General features: G+C 46.7%; 1 protein-coding gene across 4 annotated transcripts in view; it reads right to left on the minus strand.

Moving 5' to 3' along the window:
• Positions 1-401: 401 nt before the first annotated feature.
• USP9X (ubiquitin specific peptidase 9 X-linked) overlaps positions 402-20,640 on the minus strand; it is a 1,749,911-nt gene continuing 1,729,672 nt past the window's right edge. For all 4 annotated transcript variants that reach the window (XM_086934127.1, XM_086934125.1, XM_086934124.1 and 1 more), the window contains 2 exons: positions 19,317-19,412; positions 402-1,986 (listed from right to left, as the gene is read on the minus strand). In XM_086934127.1, coding sequence (XP_086790253.1) covers positions 1,852-1,986; positions 19,317-19,412 — 231 coding nt within the window. In that variant the 3' untranslated portion in view covers positions 402-1,851. The remainder of the gene's footprint in view (positions 1,987-19,316; positions 19,413-20,640) is intronic.

Here is a 20,640-nt window from a genome sequence, read left to right on the forward strand (position 1 = left end):
ATGAGAGAAAATCATGTGGTTAAGAACACCAACCAACATGATACAAATAAGCCCAGATGAAGGAAAAACGGTGTCTGAAACAACAAATGTCGTTTTCAGTGCACATCGGTCTCCAGAGAAGGTAGAGTGGTGAGTAGGGAACCTTCAAGTTACCAATTTTATTATTTAACAAATGAAAATGCGATGTCCAAGCCTGCCATAAATGGGTGGGAACTGTGAAAAGAGGAGTAGGGCGTTGTCACAAACAAGAACCAAGATAATTTACAGAAAAAGAAAAAAAATCCAATTTAGTGGTCGGATTTTGCTACATGTATTTCATGGATAGGTTCCATATCCTTCAATGCATTTGACTTCGTAAATATGCATGCTTGTGCAAATGTTTTAAGAAACACAGGACAACGTTTTCTTCTTAAATCAAATTCTATTTGTGAATTCAGCAAAATAATTTCTATAAAATAAAACAGCAAAATATTTAAATATTATAGGGTGGGCTGTATTTGTTTCGCAGGGGTATTTGGTTTTTAGACAGGTTCCAAAAAATTACACACATTCAATATACCAATTTTCTTTTAAATACAGTATTTACTGATGCTTTCCTTGAGATCCTTAAAACAAATGTTTAGTCTGGAATCAAGATACTTCAAAAATGTATTTGACTAGCCAGTAGTTTCTCTTATATTTAAACCCTGCTTCTAACGTTTAAGATTTCTTGTTTAATGGATCGAGACGAGACAATTCCGGCTTTCAAGTAGAATCATGAACAAACGATAACCAGCAAGTTCCCCGAATGCAGTGGCACTTCTAAGAATTGTGTTGCAGATTTCCTCTTCAATGCGATGCAACAGAAGTGATGTTTTTTTGAAGTTGATCTATTAAGCTCTAGGAAAGAAACAAAACAAGCACACCAAATACAGCCTATTATGCTCCAGGCATTCTGGCATAGCAATTTTTTGCATATTTGTTTTAAATTCTTTTTTTTTTACCATTTCTATTACTGAAAACGACGTGTTCTCCATCCCACCCAAAACTGACTTGTCAAGAATTACATGTGTGGGACTGAGTACGCGTCGGAAAGCCACCGTTTGTCACATTTCTCTCCTACTTCATAGTCCAGGTGAAATAAGAAAACGCGCTGAGCGGTGCAGCAATCGTTTGTGGACCACTGCAGGTATTATGGTCATATACGTTCTCACTGGCCACACTCACTTGGTGTCAAGCCGTGCTATATGCTACAGCATAACTATTGGTTCAAATGATCAAACTTAGACCAGAATGAAAAAGGCAATGAAAAGAGATTTAGAAACAATGTTACATCACCACTTGTCCACATCAACCAAATAATTAAAGGGTTATCAGGTTGCGCATAATACAACTGACTTCAGTGGCAAATAATTAACATGAACCTATGTGGTTGACATGGCTGGGATTTTTCTTTTGTAAATGCAGAGATCCCGATGCCGCTGTGGCAGGCAACCCTTCTTGTAGAGCACAGCAGATATATCCGGAAATAAAATGTGTTTTTTGTAAATCTGTGAGTCTCATCAAGCCCAGAAATAAAGTCTTGCTTAAGAATTAACAGTCAAACATTAATATACTATATACACCTTTGCCATTTACACATTAGCATCAGGCCATTTATTACAAAACACTATACACTTTCCACTGCAGGCGGGTTATATATGGACAGCAATTTTCTGCAGATAAGACAGTGAATAGACTCTCCACTCCAAGATGATTAGGGTTGTTTTTTTCTTCTTCTAGTTTTAAATATCAGCCACACAGAGGAAGGTTGAACTGTAAGGCCTGGGTGCAGTCCTGATGGAGCAGAGCCAACTAAAAATGTGCATTTCACTATTCCTTTGTCTGAGCTGGAGTAACTTCTTCGCTGCCTTCAAAGGGTTCTTGTGCTCGTTGGACTGTTCGCTGAGGGTTGTTCATGTGATGCGCGGCGGGGCCCGTGTACGGCGCTCCATGCACATGGTTATTCTGAAAAGGAGCAGAGGTAGAATCATCAAAACATTCAGAAAAGGCTTAACCATTCATGTTTGAGGGCTTTGTAGAAATACACACATATGACCGATGCTCAAGAAAATAAGAAATTCATGATAACCATTCATGGTTTTCCTTAATCGCCTTTTCATTTTTAAATGTAAAATATATGTTCCTATATAAAATAAAAATGTACTCTGGATGTCCAGAGTTCTTAAGACTAAGCAGCAGTGAAATTTCATTTCTATAATCAAGAAGGCAACGTTCTGTGCACAGGTACAGGAGCATTAGCAATAAAGGACAATGTGGTCTGCGCACTACTAAAAACAGATGCGGACTACGATTTTATTGGCTGATTTATAAGTGGGAGGACGGCCAGTCGTTCCACCAGGGTGACAGCGTAAATCACTCCATCTCTACTTTTATAAATGACCATCAAGCAGGCTGTCATATATACAGTGCATTGGCAGGAACCGCTGTCACGGCGTTTACTGCAAAGGCTTTTTGCTGTTTGGTGCAGTGCTGCGTCATGTTGACACAGCCCTGCACCAAACAGTTTTCTCTCTTTTCGAAAAGAAAATTCTGTAATGGGATTTTCTTTTTGAAAATAAAAAATGAAATGCTTCCCTCACCATGGGAGCCATCTCACATGGAGAGGGGAGCCTTTTTACCATTTTACTGTCCCTCACTGCCATGGTTTACCTGCCGGTGATGTACAAGTTACTTGCCTTCAGTAACAATGTATCTGGTAGAGACGATTCTAGCTGCAGATTCCTTCACGTAATATTATCCCCAGGCGTGAGACCGGATTCGGAAACTTTTTGCCACAGCATCCCTACGCGCCAGGGGAGGGGCGGCATCACGCGACTCCACCCAGGCGTCCTCCACGTTCGTGAGGTCAGCGAGGGAACATATGGAAAATGTCATGACAACATGTAGCAGGACTACAACCCACCAAGAACAAGGGCAAGGCAAGGCCAGATGACCCCAACCCAGAGGGTAGCAGAGGGGCCAGGACCCTTAGTAACAAGGGCAAGGGAGGGGAGGGAAGAGATTGAAGGCAAGTCCCCCAATCCTGAAACAACCAGAGCAGAGGGGCAAAGGAGTACCCATAAACCAATCCTCCAACGAACCAAAGAGGAGGAAGGAACAGCAACAAGACAGAGCAGCCCGTCAAAGAGCGAATAAGGCACTCACAGAAGACATAGCCACACACCGGGAGGCGAGTGCCGAAGACCAACCCAAGGGTGCTTGCAGAAAAGGGGAGGAAGGGCGGGCCGTGAAGGAATTTGCAGCTAGAATCGGCTCTACCAGATACATCGTTATCAAAGGTAAGTAACTCGTACGTCTTATAGAGACTACTAGCCGCAGATTCCTTCACGTAGAATAGATACCCTAGCAACACCCACGGGGAAGGAAGGCCTGTGAAAGGACCCCACCAGCCTGGACATAACTGAGGATCCCACAGGGGACCAGACCAACGGACAAGGCGAAGAACCTCGTCCGTCCCAGGCAAGAGGAACCCCTACAAGCAGAACACCACAGACCCCAAGAGGGATTTAAGAAGAAGAAAGAAGTCTGAAGGAACCTGTACACTCACAACAGAGGAACCAAGGGCAAAGTCAGAGGGGTTGAAGCACGCCATTCTCTTACAAGGCAACAGAGCTTCCATTCAATGTCAGGACAAGGAAGAGGAAAAGCCTACAGGGGCCAAGGAAACGAGGGAAAAGAAGGCGAGCCAACCCTAGACGAAAGGCAACAAACCAGACAGAGCGGCGCCGACAGTAATAAGCCGCCAGATGCAAGAAGAACAGCCCGGGGCACCAGGAAGGTCGGGCAGGCGACGCCTGACAAGGGAGAAACACAGAATCATCCCAGCCCACAGGACAGGAGCAGGAAGGTGAGTAAATGCCAGGACCCTCCACTATGAGGGGTCCGCGCACACGACCCAAAGAAGCAATAGTAACATACATAACACCAAGGAGAGCAGGGGCCCGAAGGCGAACAGAACTCCCTAGCAGAGTGCAAGCTATATTATAGCTACCAATACCCCACATAGGGTAAGTTAAGTCCCAAGACATGGGAACCCACTTTGTTTTTTCCTCTGCTGCAGAAGTTTCTTCCAAAGAGCCACGGGAAATAAAAACCCGCAGAAGGCTTGTCAAGCAGCCCAATAGAACACAGAAGGCCTAATCTGAGGGCCAAGTCCGTGCAAACGACTCCAGCAAAAACACATAGTCAACAAAGGGGCCGTCCAGCAGCCAACAACGGCACAGTCCCAGCAAGGAGGACTCGAGTGGCCATAAAACACACCTCACCGCAAAGGCAACCGGCCCAAAAGAAGGTCCAGCACCAGCTCAACTCAGCAGTCACTGAGGAGGGGAAGGAGGAGGATAAGGCGGAGAACGGAGCCCCGCCAAGAACCTTTGGATGGTGGAGACTGCCGGGGAATGGAATAACAGAGTGCCATCGAATGGATGATCAATCAGCCGTTCCGGAACATTGAAGTTTATTGGTTTGTATAGCGCTGAATCACCCATGAGGGTATCTCAGCGCTTGGGACGGTGAGGAACATCCTAGACAGGGGAAGATTAGAAGAGGTGGGTTTTTAGAATCTTTCTGAATTGGGCCAGATTTAGTCCAGAACGTAGATGAGAAGGTAGGTTATTCCAAAATAGAGGGGCAAGATAGGAAAATGCCTTGCCACCACTACGTGCCTTTTTAACTCTGGGGATAATGAGCAGATGCTCAGTGCTTGACCTCAGAGTTCGTGCAGGGGTGTAGGAGGAGAGCTTGTTAGAGAGATAGGAAGGGCCCTGCCCATTGCGAGCTTTATGAATAATACAGCCTATTTTTAATTGTAATCTTTTCCTTATAGGGAGCCAGTGGAGTTGGTTCAGGAGGGGTGCCGAGGGTGTTCTCGCTGGGGTATTGACAGTGAGTCGGGCAGCAGTATTCTGCACCACCTGCAATTTGTTAATGGCAGTTTCGTTGGCTGAAAATAGTAGGGCATTACAGTAGTCGAGTCTACTAAGTACCAAGGCCTGCATCAGTCTTTTCTTTTTGGAGGAGGGTAGAAGGGGAAAGATCCTTCACAGGAGGCCTAGATTGTAGAAGCAAGAGCCTGCAGTAGTGTTGGCGTGGGTGTCAGAGGTGAGTCTGTAATCGATCCTGACACCTAAGCTCTTGACCACTTTTTTTGGGATTGGGGCAGTACCCAGCTCTTCCGGCCACCAGGTAGGCGACCAATAAGTGGTAGCTCCTCCAAACAACATGATTTCAGATGATTTGCCCGCATTTAGTTGTAAAAAGTTGTTACGCATTCAGGCAGCGATCAATTTCATGCCTTCAGAGAACCGAAGTTCGATGTCAGGTGTGTATTTATCAAATGTGAGTAGAAGCTGCGTGTCGTCAGCTTATGAAATGGGAGTAAATCCCAAGGATCTCTCATGAGTCTGGCCAGAGGGGTGAAATAAATGTTAAAAAGGGTTGGGCTCAGGCAGGAGCCCTGCGGGACCCAGTTGCTGACCTTGGTGGTGTTGGATGTAAACGATCCCATGGTGACAGTCTGGGTTTTATCTGTTAAAAAGTCAGTGACCCATTTCAGTACTAATCCCGGAATGCCTATGTCTTGGAGTCTGTCCAGAAGAATGTGGTGCGCTGCCTAACCCTTGTCAGTAGCCATGCAAATGTTGTCAGTGACCTCAATAAGGGCAGATTCGGTGCTATGTTTAGCCCGAAACCCTAATTGAGAGGCATACCAGAAGTTGGTAGGTCTCCAAATAATCTGCCAGGTGTCTGTTAATGTGTTTCTCAATAAGCTTGGACTGTAGGGGTAGAAGAGATATGGGGCGGTAGTTGCTGATTTCAGTGGTGGGGATCTTGGGGTCTTTGCGTAAAGGTTTGATTTGGGCATCTTTCCAAGTAGCGGGGAGGTGACCCTCACTGAGGGAACTGTTAAGGATTGAGCAGATTGGGGGGGGTGGGGGGGTGGGGGGGGGGGGCAGTTGCTCGGCAAATCCTGGCAGGGATGATATCCATAGGTGAGCCCGATTTCATATTCTTGAGGAGGGATGTGACTTCCAACTGCTAGAGTAGAGGGAAGGTGAGAAGTTGGGCGGATGTGGCTTGTGTATCAGGAGGGTTAACTGTGGAGGGAGAGGCAATGGTGTTGGCCAAAATTGTTTTCTGGTAAATGGAGTCAATTTTAAGAGTGAGATGTGACGCAACATCATTGCATAATGACTGCGAGGGAGATTCCGCAGTGTCACACGCAGCGGGATTAGAATAGGCTTTGACTATTTTAAATAGTGTTCTGGAGTTGGAGCCAGCCTCCTCCAATTGCTGGGAAATGTGAATTTTGCGCGCGTTTTTGATGTTGTTGTGATAGGCCGCTAAAGATCTTTTATATCTGGTTTTATCTTGTTCTAGGTGAGAAAGTCGCCAGGTGTGTTCCAGTTTCTTGCAGCCCCTCTTTTCGGTATGTAGGGCAGGGAGTACCATTCGGAGGCAAAGGATTTGTGGGTGTGAGTGGCCGGTTTTAAAGGTGCTGCTTCATCCAAGATACTGGAGATGATATTAAAATGTTGAAGTTTTTGTTCAACCTTGAGATTACGAGTGTCAATGTCCAAGGTCAGAAAAGGGTAAGCGAGATGGTGAGTTTTGATTTTATGCCATTGTCTGTACCACCTATCCGTGGGGGGTAGGGGAGAGGGTGTGACGGAGGAGCATGCCAGATGGAATTTTATTAAAGAGTGGTCCGACCAAGTCAGAGGGAGAGTATCCTCATATTTAATGTGTTGGGAATTAGAAAGAATAAGGTCAAGGGTGTGCCCTGCTAAGTGAGTGGGGTCATTGTTAATTTTGAGCCGACTGTGGGAAGCCAGGTCCTCTAGACAGGTCACTGCATCATGATTGTTAGTGTCCTCGCTGTGAATGTTAAAATCCCCTAGAAGTAGGAAGTTGCAGGCAGCAACAATATGGGGGGAGATGAATTCTAGAAGACAAATATTAAAGTCATGCATCGGGCCTGGGGGTCTATAGACCAGTGCCCCTTTCCAGCTATGTTGGGGGTGTAGGACAAGTTTAAAAATGAGACATTCAAACAAGTCTATGCATAGCTGGTCAAGTATGGTGACTGGTATCAGATCCTTATGGATTATGGCTACACCTCCACCCGCTCGCTCTGGTCTGTCAAGCCTTTGGATTCGAAAGCCGGGCGGGAGAGCAAGAGCGATTGCCGGCACCACTGAGGGTTTAATCCATGTTTCCGCAAGGAATCCGATGTCTGGATTATTATCATTAAAAAGACCCCATTCTCAGGAAACACACCGTCCCGAAGCCAAGCAGGGCGACGGAGGGCGACTGAGGAAGCCATGGCCTGGCCCAGCACCTCCTAGATGTCCAGAGCAGAGCGGAGAATAAACACCGCTAGCTTCCAGCTTTCCAACGGATGATGCTGTAAGTCCACCTGAACAGTATCTTGTGAAGCTGCAGAACCCAAGGACTCAGCCGAGTCCCACAAACAAGAGGTGGTCGTAGCCAGCACACATAAGCTGTTAAGGGCCTGCAGGGCAGCGCTGGTCGAGGCGAACATGTTGCGCCCCCAAGAGTCCAGCCAGCGGGGCTCCCAGGACGGCAGAGTCAACAGTGGCGGCAGGGAGGGAAAAGCAGTCCGCAAAAGAGGACTCGAGGCAGAGGGGTGGAAGGAAAGACACGTCAGGTCACACGGCAGCGGAAGGTGCAGGTGCAGAAGGTGTTGAGGCACCGGATCCCCTGAGGTGGGGTGCCTCCAAGCCCCAATTAGGGAAGAAAGGAGTGAACCCTCAAAGGGAGCAATAGCTCCCTCGCACCAGAGCCCTGGTGAAGAACCTCGAATAGATGGTCTGCCAGAAAATGGCAACCGGGTCACCCATGCGCAGAATGCCCACAGCCGTGGACACTGCGTGAGCGAAGGCCGCACCAGCCTCCGTATGGCCCAGTGGTGGAGAAAGCAGCTCCTCCGTGGGTGACGGCTGTAAACTAAGGCGGCCCGTCCCCAAAGCCAAGCGGGGCGGGCAAAGGCCAGACCTGAAAGTCAGCCTCGGAAAAGCGGCGGCATGTCTCCGGGGAGGAAGATACCATAGGCACCCAACCCCAAAGAGGGAGTGTCCGAAGACGAATCCGTGACCAGACGCCTGTCTGGGGCCGTAGAGTCCGCCGCCCGAGGCAGGACGTCAACACCATTCGGCGCCGAAGGAGACGCCGGATAGGGCTCCTCCAAGTCACACCGCGCCTGGGACCGGAGCAGAGCCTTAAGCGGCCAAGGGGCGGCGCCGGAACGACGCCGACTCTACCTCCGCCGAGGCAGCCGCCTGCGTGGAGAAACGAGAGGGACCAGGGGAGCAGCACGAAGCCCTCCGCCAGCCTAGGCCCAGCATGTGACGGAGGTGGCCCGGAGACCCACACGGCGGCGCCAGGACCGATTTAACCTCGGATTAGCCCTCTGACGAGGTAGTCGCCTGCAGGGAGGGACGAGAGGGGCCCGGAGGAGGAAGAGGGGTCCCCACCCAGCCTCGACCCAGAGCGGGATGAGGAGGGTCTACCGACCCCTGTGGCGCCGCCTGGTCCAGCAGGCGCCGGCACCGTGGCGGCATCAGCTCAGCCGTGGACAAGGCTGCCGCCTGTCTAGAGGGCCAAGCGGGGCTCGGGGATGCGACCCGAGCCCTGGCGACCTCTCGCGGGAGTTTGCGGCGAGGCAGAGGCGCCGTGGTCCGAAGGAGGGACTCCCGAAGGGCCGCACCCCAACAGCACCACATCCTCCAAGCCTGGATCCGAACCAGTCGGTACCGCGGAGGGCCCCGCGCAATGCAAGGGATCCGCTGATGCCCCAGGAGGGGAAGGAGGAGGAGACGCCAGCGAGGCCTACAAAGCAGCCACACATGTCTCCATCTGGACTCTTGATGCCAGTTTACCGGGAAACGGTGGATAGGGGGACGACTCGTGTGGCCGCATCACCCGCGGAGAGCCCAAGCCCCTCGTAGGCAGAACACCAGCCCCCGGGGAAAAACTGCAACACTTACCCACCTGGGAACGATGCTCTGCCGACATCGGAGAAGAACGAGGACGACGTCGACGGCCGTTTCTGAAACCGTCTGTCGAGCTTGACCGAGGGGATGAAGCCGACCTTGAGAGACGCGCCGAGAGTAGTTTAATCCGGCACTCCTGCCGCGACTTCGGCTTCAACAGTTGGCCTGCATCACAATCAGTGGTGCCGTGATCTCCCCCTAAACACCACATACAAATGAGGTGAGGGTCCGTCGCCGACATAAGACGCCCACACGACATGCAAGACTTGAAGCCTGAAGGCATTCACACACTGTTCCAAAAGGTATAACAATGATGAAAGAAAAAAGGGGCCCCAAACAGAGGCCGGATCCGCGTTGCACGCGGAAAAGGAAAAAACTGACGTAGGCGCGCTAGTGTGGGAGTTATGTGACCTCGCTGACGTCACGTACGCGGACGACGCCTGGGTGGAGTCGCGTGATGTCGCCCCTCCCGCGGCGCGTAGGGATGCTGTGGCAAAAGTTTCCGGATCTAGTCTCACGCCTGGGGATAATTCTACTCGAAGGAATCTGCGACTAGTAGTCTCTATCCGATAAAACCATGACAAACCCCGTTCCCTCCCAAAAAAATCTTAGTTCATATGTTAGCCCATCCTTATTGGGTGTGCGGACATACAACCATTTGAATGACGGCCCTTAGTTGGAAAGGTTTGGCTATGGTGGTGATTGAGTAGTCACTGCTGTAGCCAAACCTTTAGTAAGCCAGCATCAAAATTGAGTGGGCACACCATTGTGTTGGTGGTTTGTATACTCCGTTGCAACGAAGTATACATATTACCAACATATAAATTATTAGGCTCTTTGACTCATTCCAGCAATATGAATGCACTTAAAAGTCAGATGCAGAATATTGGCTTAAACTTCACTGCTGAATTAGATGCAGTCATCAGTGGGACAAGGTACATTTAAAAAGTGGTGGTAATACTGGTTTACCGTTGTGAATCAGACCCTTTGTTTCTGCAATTCATACCACTGGAATAGCGCAACAAATCGGACCAAATTAGACAGCAAGAAAAGGCATTTTATACTGCACATGAACCAATTCAAGGTAAATTATGAGGTACAGTTTGTAGCCTTAATATATAGCTATTGCAATGTGCATTAAGTGTTACACAAAATAGAAATTTCTAGAAAGGCGGCAACAGAGGCTACATCGGATGACCTTTATCTTGGCATGGGGACGGCTGTGGCGAGCAGGTACCACAGCGGAAGGAGCCCGCTCGGTCAGGTGGCCAGATACCGTCTCTAAGGGTGGTGAATGGGGACAGATCTCCCCGTCGTTTGGGAAGCAGTGCTGGCATCGTCACCTCCGTGAGCAAGATCCTCACTTGTATTCATTTGATTTCAAAGTAAAGTGGGTAGAGTTGTCCGACTTTATTTTGAGTCACATACCTACAGTTTGTACAATACCAGGGACAGCAAAACTATAAATACCTGGGTACAAAGAAAGCTCCGGAGTGGAGGGAGTTAATCGTTTTTGGCGTGGTTAGTGTGACATTTCCGACTCTTCTGCTCTTGCAGCTGAAAGGCAGTACCAGACTGCAATCTACAACCTAAGACTCTTTTGCCCTGAATTTTCTCTAGACATACAATACATTTAACGTTAATCTGTATGGTGAAGTGGGCACATTATAATGTACGCATCCCTCCCTCCCAAGACTAGGCTGTGCAAAACAGTGACTTAGAGACAAACAATCTCCAGCTCTTCGTTTTCAGAAGAAAGTTTCCTTTTCTAAACCTACGTCTGTGTCAAAATTGCTTATTTGTATAGAGTATTTTTGCCACACATTTTGCACTTACTAATCCGAGGTGTACCTATGTTTCTTACATTTGCACCATTTTTCAAATGCCTATCCATGGTCTTATGCAGACACAGCCTTTGTGCAGAGTGACACTCCTCTCAGCAAGGTCATCTCTAGCCTGGGGTACCAACAACCACACAGACAGTGATCAAGAAAAAAGACAAAGGCTGGCCTCACCTAAGGAATCCTTCTACCTGTGAACAATCAAGACTAAAGTCCCACCCTTCAACCCCACAATCTACCAAGTGTCTGCTCTATTGGAAGACTTAGCAGCGGCCCCTTTCAGCAAAAGTAAGTAATGCACAAGTTACTACTTGTGTAACAATATATCTGTAAGAGACATTAGTTAGTGATCATTCCTTACCTTAGAATATCCCCAGGTGTCAGACTGGATCCGGAAAGCTTTCGTCAGCAGTACCCCTGCGCGTCGATAGGCGTCGTATTCGCCGAGACGACGTCACTGGAGCTCCTTAAACGCGTCAATGCACTCAGACGTCAGTTCTGCACACAACTTTGTGACAGGAACGCAGAGCCATGTAAGATACTGACTACTGGTGCATAGAAATCAGGGCCCGAAAGGATGCTCTTAACCCTAGAAATCAGTTTGCTGAGCGGGAGGATGGGTGGGGCAGTAAGGAATCGATCACTAATGTCTCTTATAGATATATCGTTACACAAGGAGTAACTTGTGCATCTGAAAGAGAAACGTTAGTGAAAGATTCCTTACCTTAGAATAGACACCCCAGCAATACCAGCCCAGGTGGTGGGTCTGCAAACAAAATTACACCAGAAAGTCACGGAGAACAGAACGGCCAAAGAAGTCGTCCCTCCGGACCGGACTGTCAAGGCAATAATGCTTTGTAAAAGTGTACAGCTAAGCCCACGTGGGAGCCTGACAGATGTCTTGCAGGGGGACACCACATCCCAATGCAGTAGTAGCTGCTGTCGCTCTGGTAGAATGGGCACGCAGCCCCACTGGAGGTTCTTTTTTAGCCATAGAATAACAGGCCTTGATACACAAGACGACCCAGCGGGAGATAGTCCTCTTGTGAACAGCCTGGCCTTTCTTGGCGCCTGGGTAGCCAACAAAGAGATGGTCATCCACACGGAATGCTTGTGTGCGATTCAGGTAAAAGGAGAGAGCACATTTTGGGTCCAGACGCTGGGGTCTCTCTTCCTCTCTGGAAGGTGCGGAGGCAGAAAGAAATTTGGCAAGGTGATAGTCTGCCTGATGTGGAAGGGAGTGACAACCTTTGGCAAGAAGGAAGGACAAGTGCGAAGCACAACTTTTTCCGGATGAACCGACAGAAAAAGAGGCTTACAAGAAAGAACCTGGAGCTCACACACTCTCCCGGCAGTGGTGATAGCCAACAGGAAGATAGTTTTCATAGTCAGAAGTCGTAAAGGACAATTGCGAAGCGGCTCACAGGGAGCACACATGAGAAGTTAAAACAAGATTCAAGTACCACTGAGGCATTATGACAGGAACAGGAGGGAACATATGCGTAATGCCTTTTAAGAATCTCTGTACAACAGGGGACTTAAAAAGAGAAGGCTGATCTGGAAGTTTCAGAAAGACTGAAATGGCCGAAAGATAGCCCTTGATAGTGCCCATAGAGGAGTCCTGCCGGGCCAAAGAAGGAACAAAAGGACCTCAGAAAGAGGGACAGAAAGGGGACCCACAGCCTTGGCTGTGCACCTTGCCACAAATTTGTTCCACCTGCAGGTGTATACTGATTTAGTGGAGGGACTCCTGGCTGCCAGAATGACATCACAGACTTTGGGAAGCAAGTCAAATGGAATCAACTGTCGCCGTTCAATCTCCACGCATATAGGTGGTGTGAGAAGTTGGCCTGATATATGATGCTCACTAGTTGTAGTGATCACCTTGTATCAGTCCAAACAACCCTTATGGTGATTGGTTGTAAGTCAACCTTATAGACCAGCTATCCTAAAGGTAGCATGGACAAAGCAGTCTTAGGCTAAACTCTTTTGGCATGTGAAGCCAGCTGTTTTACCACATATAACCCCTTGAATATCAAATGAAAGGACACCACACAGGTTGTTATGAAAATAAACAAGATATTTATTACTAACAAAACACCTCTGAACTCTTTATGAGATCAGAGGGCTAAGCACATGACAAGACTCTTAAGAAAAATACGTTAAATTGTACAAATTACAATGGTGCCCTAGGGGCACGACAAACCATATACTAAGTAAATGGTATAAGGAAATCGATAGAAGGAATGGAGCTGTCCAGAGACTGTAGGATCGCTCTGACTACACTACCCTGACCTTAGGTAAGGGGTAGGAGGCCCACGGGACGCGTGTGCAGAGTGTGAACTCACACGCGAGATGCGTAACAAAGACAATGGACACTACAAATTACGAAAAGGTAAGTAAGACAGTTCCGACTGGTTAGGACTAAAACGACTGGATACCTGGACAAAAGAGAGTCAATCTACCCTTGAGCACCAAAATGCTCTCGTTACCTCACCCACGGGCTGCGGGTGCATAGGTGTGACAGTGTGTCGGGTTTCCGCGTTGAAGTCAATGGAGCCTTGAAGAAAGATGCTGCAGGCGATCGAGAGGAAGATGTCCGGAGCGATCCAAGGGTGGATCGAGGAAGATGGAGACCTGAAAGGTCCCCCGATTTTGTGGAGGGACGCCTGGCTGCCAGAATTACATCTCATAATTCAGGAGGCAAGTCAAATGACCTCAACTGTCACCGCTCAATCTCCACGCATGGAGGTGGAGACTGGACAGGTTCGGGTGGAGGACCATCCCCTGCTGCTGCGACAGAAGATCCTCCCAAAGAGGCAGTCGGATCGGGGGATCCACGTTCATACTGAGTAGCTCGGGATACCAAACTCTTCGAGCCCAGTTTGGAGCCACAAGAATAACTTTTCTTCTGCACTCTGTGTAGAAGTGGTATAGGTGGAAAGGCATACAACAGATAGCAACTCCACTTGCGATGAAAAGCGTCGCCGAGCTAAGTGCCGCCTTGGAAATTCCAACAAGCAGATCTGCTGACATTGCACGTTCTCTTCGGTGGCGAATAGATCTAACCAAGGCTCTCCCCACTGTTGAAAGAGACCTTGCGCCACCTCAGAGTGAAGACGCCATTCGTGATCTATCATGCGGCTGAGTTTGTCCACCCTGGCGTTCAAAGAACCCGCCAAGTGTTGAACCACCAAGGAAATGCCTTGACGTTCCAGCCATCTCCAGAGACGCTCCATGGTCTGGTCTGCCCTGAACCCAGGAGACTGGATGGTAGAGCTGGATTTGCAGGATGCCAATTTTCACATTCCCGTCCTGCCTGCAGTTTACGGTAGACCACAAGCACTTTCAGTTAATCGTGCTCTCCTTTGGCCTTACCAGCGCCCCTCGGTGTTCACCAAGGTGATGGTGGTGGTCACAGCTCATCTGCATAGACAAGGGGTGCCAGTCTTCCACTATCTCAACGACTTGCTTTTGAAGGCGTGCTTGTCCAGTGCATACGCTGGGGTTCACTATCAATGTGCCGAAGTCACAACAGACGTTAACTCTGATGCTCCCTTTCATCGGAGCGTCTCTTGACACAATGCAGTTTTGGGCATATCCTCCCGAACAGTGAGTCCAAGATATTCAGGCTAAGATACCAATGTTTTAGCCTCTATCCTGGATTTAGGTGAGAATGACTTTGAGGCCGCTGAGCCTTATGGCCTCCAGCACCCTTCTAATATGCAAGCTCTGTAGTGGGGCTTGAAGTTCTAGTGGGCGCAGCATCAGGAGAATCTCTCTGACATGGTCCAGATCTCGGAGGGAACTGTGAAAGGTCTGCAGTGGCGGTTAACAAACCATGCTTGTGTCAGCAGCAGACCCCTCTCCTTTCCCCAACCAGTTCTTACAGTTGCGACAAATGAGACACTCCTGGGGTAGTGAAGCCATCGGGGAGATGTGGAGATCAGAGGTCTCTGCTCTCCAGTGAAATCCAAACTCCACATCAACCTGTTGGAGCTCCGAGCGATCCAATTGGCATTGAACGCCTATCCTCCATCCGGGGAAGGATAGTGCAGGTGTTTACGGACAACACCACATTTGTGGTGCTGTAACAAACAGGGCGGTGAAGACTTGTAGAGCCTATGTCAAGAGGCCCTGCGCCCATGGACATGAAACTGACCGCGTTTCGTCCAGTACAATGGACATCTTCTGGGCATAAGCATAGTATTCATGTATAAGACGCAATCATATCTATGGTAATGCGAGTGGTCAGAATATGTCATGCAGAGGACTCATCTGTCCCGTTCCCAGTCGCATGAGATATTCTGACCACTCGCATTACCTTAGATATGATTGCGTCTTATACATGAATACCCCGCTTATGCCCTGAACAAGTCCATTGTACTGGACGAAATGCATTGGCTGGTCTACACTGCACATTTCTTGTCACGCTTGAATCCTTTATGAATATTAAAAAGGAAGATTTGGAGAACGCAACTTTGGATACTGATTTTGTACTTTGTATAATCAACTATGCAGTGGTGCACTGTCTGCTTTTTCATTTCAATATTGTTAAGTCCAGTTGAGGACCGCACCTTTACAGTGGATGCTTAGACCCTGTGCACACAAATTTGGGATATTTCCCTCGGTCACTACTTTAGGGATAGCAGGTTAGGTGCCAGTCGCTGTAGGGTTCCAATGTCATTTTTTCATAGAACTTTTCAACATAGTAAAGGAGTTCAATATAAACCACCTAATAGAAGGAGCGTCAAAGTGACAACAATATTAGCAATTAGATATTGTAGTCCATAAAGAATCAAGATCCAAGCAAGCTTCGTTTATACTGTTCCAGTTGTTTATTGTACGCTGATTATTACTTTTTCATCTTCATATAATTCAACATGAAATTCTTCAAGAAGATATTCACAAAATGTATAAATGTACACTCCACAGCCTATAGACTCGGTTTGATACTAAACCTTTTCTGGCATTCAGAGCACTGATAAGGTTTTTCCCCAGTGTGGATTCTCATATGCTCAGTGAGATAAGATTTACGGTTGAAACTGTTTTGGCATACAAAGCACAGAGTGGTTTTCCCCAGTGTGCATTCTGTCAAATTCTGTGAGATAAGATTCATGACTGTATCTTTTTTGGCACAGGTAACTTTTTTCCCCAACTTCAGTTATTCTGTCATTAGTAGAGCCTTTCTTTGCCCCAGTATCAGTTATTTAATCTGCTGGAATACTTCAGCAGCCCATGTTTCTTGATCGTCCTCCACATCTTCGAAATATTACAATTCTCACGTGCTGCATTCCCCTTATGCTAATTCAATGCTACTGGAACGGTGAGGGAAAGACTTGTGCGCACTGTGAGTTATTAAGTGATTCCAACTATTTACACTTACAGCCTTCCTGCGCTCATACGCCTCGTAGCCCACCGTTAAAGCCACTGAGACAACAATATAAACCACCTAATAGAAGGAGCGTCAAAGTAACAACAATACTAGCAATTAGATATTGTGGTCCATAAAGAATCAAGATCGCAAGCTTCCTTTATACTGTATCCAGTAATTTATCGTTGTACGCTTATTACTTTTTCATCTTCCTATCATTCAACATGAAATTCTTCAAGAAGATATTCACAAAATGCATAAATGTACACTCCACAGCCTATAGACTTGGTTTGATACTAAACCTTTTCTGGCATTCATAGCACGGATAAGGTTTTTCCCCAGTGTGGATTCTCATATGCTCAGTGAGATAAGATTTACGGCTGAAACTTTTTTGGCATACAAAGCACAGAGTGGTTTTCCCCAGTTGTGCATTCTGTCAAATTCTGTGAGATAAGATTCATGGCTGTATCTTTTTTGGCACAGGTAACTTTTTCTCCCAACTTCAGTTATGCTGTCATAAGTAGAGCCTTTCTTTGCCCCAGTAAATCTCACTGAGCATATGAGAATCCACACTGGGGAAAAACCTCATCAGTGCTCTGAATGCCAGAAAAGGTTTAGTATCAAGCCGAGTCTATAGGCTGTGGAGTGTACATTTATCCATTTTGTGAATATCTTCGTGAAGAATTTCATGTCGAATGATATGAAGATGAAAAAGTAATCAGCATTAAACAATAAACGACTGGATACAGTATAAAGGAAGCTTGCGTTGGATCTTCATTCTTTTCGGACTACAATATCTAATTGCTAATATTATTGTTACTTTGACGCTCCTTCTATTAGGTGGTTTATATGGTTGTCTCAGTGGCTTTAACGGTGGGCTACGAGGAGTTGAACACAGGAAGGTTGTAAGTGTAAATAGTTGGAATCACTTAATAACTCACAGTGCACACAAGTCTTTCCCTCATCGTTCCAGTAGCATTGAATTAGTAAAGGAATTCACTAAACCCTCGGCAACCGAAAATAACATCACATCCTCACAGACTTTAAAACAACAAAATTACCTCCATCTACCAAGACTTTGCACCCCTAACCCCCTACACCCACCCCCAACAGTTCACCTCATTGAACACATTCACTGAGAAGGAAACTGTGCCCATCGTGAGATCCATCAACTCCAGAGCCCCAGCAGACCCCTGCCCCCACCACACTTTCAACCTAAGCAATCAACTCATCAGCAAAGAACTCTCCAAGATCTTCAACCCCTTGATCACCACTTTCCCCAGAAATGCAAACATGCAGACATGAAGCTGTTGCTGAAGAAGCCATCCTCGGATCCTGGAGAACCTAAAAACTACCGACACATCTCCCTGCTCCCCATTCCAGCCAAGGTCATTGAAAAAGCTAACATCTAGCTCTATAGACATCTGGAGAACCATAACCTTCTGGACCCTTCCTAATCTGACTTTAGAGCAAACCACAGCACTGAGACCGCTCTAGTTGCAGCCCTGAACGACATCAGAATGCTGCTAGACCAAACAGATACAGTAGTCCTCAATTTGCCCGACCTCTATGCAGCTTTTGACACCATTTCACACCACACACTGATCAACAGATTCCACCAGATCGGAATCCAAGGAGCAGCGTTTAAGTGGATAACATCCTACCTCACAGAAAGAAAGCAGAAAAGCATCCTCCCTCCCAAAGAACATCACCTGCGATGTACCTTAAGGCTCATCCCTCAGCCCAAACCTTTTCAATGTATACATGACACCCCTGACCAACATTGACAAGAGCCACGGACTCAACATCATCTCCTACGCAGACGCCACCTAATTCAACCTGTCCCTGATAAACGTCCCAATGACAAGTTCCAAAGATGTATGAAAGTTGTGGCCTTCCGGATGAACAGCAACTGTTTCAAACTCATCAACGACAAGACATAAGTACTTCTCTTTGAGAAAGGCAAGGACAATCTCTCAAACACCGAATAGTGACCCCTGAGCATGGCCTAACCCCCAAACCCAACAAACACGCCTGCAACTTCGGCATCATCTTCGACAGCCAGCTATCCGCAAAGAAGCAGGGCAGCATCATCTCCTCTTGCTTCCTCACCATCCAAATGCTGACGATGGTCTTCGGATGGCTCCCACCCAACACCAGGTGAACAGTCACACAAGTTCTCGTCTCCAGCAGACTCGACTACAGCAATTTCCTCTATGTAGGTATAACCACCCACTCATGAGGAAACTCCAGACTATCCAAAACACAGCAGCCAGACTCACCCTCAACCTCCCCAGACATCACATCACCCCTCACCTCAGGAAACTCCTCAGGCTACCAGTCGCAAAGAGATGCTTGTTCAAGCTGCTCACCTACGCATACAAGGCACTACACAATGATGGACCAGCACACCTCAACAAACAAGTTCATTTCCACCCACTTACCAGAAAACTCCGTTCCGGATCCCTCTCCCTAGCAGCCACCCGACAAACAGTGGAGGCCGCTCCTTCTCCCACCTGCTGCCTAAATCCTGGAACAACCTCCACCTTCACCTTAGAGCCTCACCATCGCGCTAACAGTTTAGGAAGGACCTCAAGACCTGGATGTTCAACCAACAGGAGAACAGGCAGTATGATCCCACAGCGCCTCAAGACCCTCGCGGGAGAAGCAGCTGCGCTCTACAAATTCTGAATGACTGGGCTTTATGGAGGCTATTGACGTTGGGCACATGTTTGCCTTTCTGAAACTGTATGAAGAGAATTAAGAGGACTACAACTCAGTCCTGTAGTCATTCAACACTTCCCTAGCCTCCTGTGCTGTTCTTAATTTAGGAAGTCACTATATTACGAACTTAAGTACATAATTAGGTACGTTCAGTAACAGCTTGCATGTCTTAAACCTGAAATTAACACTTAATTTTTTTTCTGAATGTATGCAAGTAATTATGGTCTTACCGAGCAACCTAAAATATTTTTGATTCAGTGTAATATTTACTGTATGGATTTTTTCTAAAAAACATTATAAAGGAAAAAGGAAAACATTTACCTGTTGATACTGGGTACCAGGTGAATGGGGATATAATGGGGCATCTTCTGGCGGAGAGGACTCATGTTCATCTGGGGCATCTGGGTCATCTGGTTCCTACAAATGAAATATTTATACACACTTATAAAAATATAAAAACCTCTGATCCCAAGAGAACCTTCAGAAGGGCAAATGCTCTAATTAATCTGGTTCCTCTGTAAAGGTTCTGTGAAATTTATTAGAGGAAAGTAGTGTTAAACAATACATTATTTTTTGTAAAAGTGTAAATTGACAGGAAATGCCATAATAAGGTAGGAAAATGAAGACTGATTAATTCAAGAATTAGGAAATACAAAGCAGTCTGAAAAATAAATCCAAGTTCCCTTTGGATTAATCTTAATTTTCCTGAATGTTTTCTACAAAGACAAATGTTGCAACTAACATAAAACTAACTACTGTCACTCTGAAATATACAATTTCCTATTGACATAGAAACACCAAATGATCTACCCGAAGGCGCAATACTATCTGGTACAGAACTAGATTGATGTAAGGTAGATATGGGGATAATATTAAAGAGCGAAGTCTGAATCCAGGAAAAGGGCAGGAAGTAAAATGTATTAAAAAAAAGACAACATAGTTCATTATTAAGGAAGAGGAAAACAAACTGTATTCCCCAACTTGTATATGCATAAATAAAGGCTGGCTTAATGAAAGCCAGCAGAACGGCTCATTGAGCAGTATATGAGGCACTCAAACATAGGACACTGCCAGACATATTCACCCTTCCAGTATCTTACATGTGTAGGAAGCTAGCTTTGTGTTTACCAAAGTAAGGTATATTGTCCAATGGACCCCTAGAGGCTTTACAGAGGCTAAAGTAAATGATACTAATGATCTCTTTTGTGGTCGTGTGGGTGAGAATTTAGGCTAATCGCAGGATAGTGCTAAGCATCTGTTGTACACACACAGACAACTAATGATTATACACACACACAATGACTAAATTCTAGACCAATGGCTTGTAAAAATATTACCATTAGTATATTTTCAAAGAACCAAACATACTTTGTTGCAGTTAAATATGTTTTGCAATATCACTGTTTTTCAATGTAAAAAGTGGACATGGTGCATTTTTCAGGCAGAACAATGTTATCCTAAGGGAGGAAACATAATCAGCAATATGCAGGTAAGTAAACGAATTATGATCCTGAGCTTTTGGATGAATAATCAGTACCAGGCAAGATTCAGGTGAGTGACCTCACTGAACCACCAGTGGCACTAGGGTGGCTGGGTGCCGAGGTCAAGCTCTGGTGCTGGTACCAATGTTATCGAATGGAGAAAG

This window comes from Lissotriton vulgaris, chromosome 8 (assembly GCF_964263255.1).
Source record: "Lissotriton vulgaris chromosome 8, aLisVul1.2, whole genome shotgun sequence".
Classification (NCBI taxonomy): Eukaryota; Metazoa; Chordata; class Amphibia; order Caudata; family Salamandridae; genus Lissotriton; species Lissotriton vulgaris.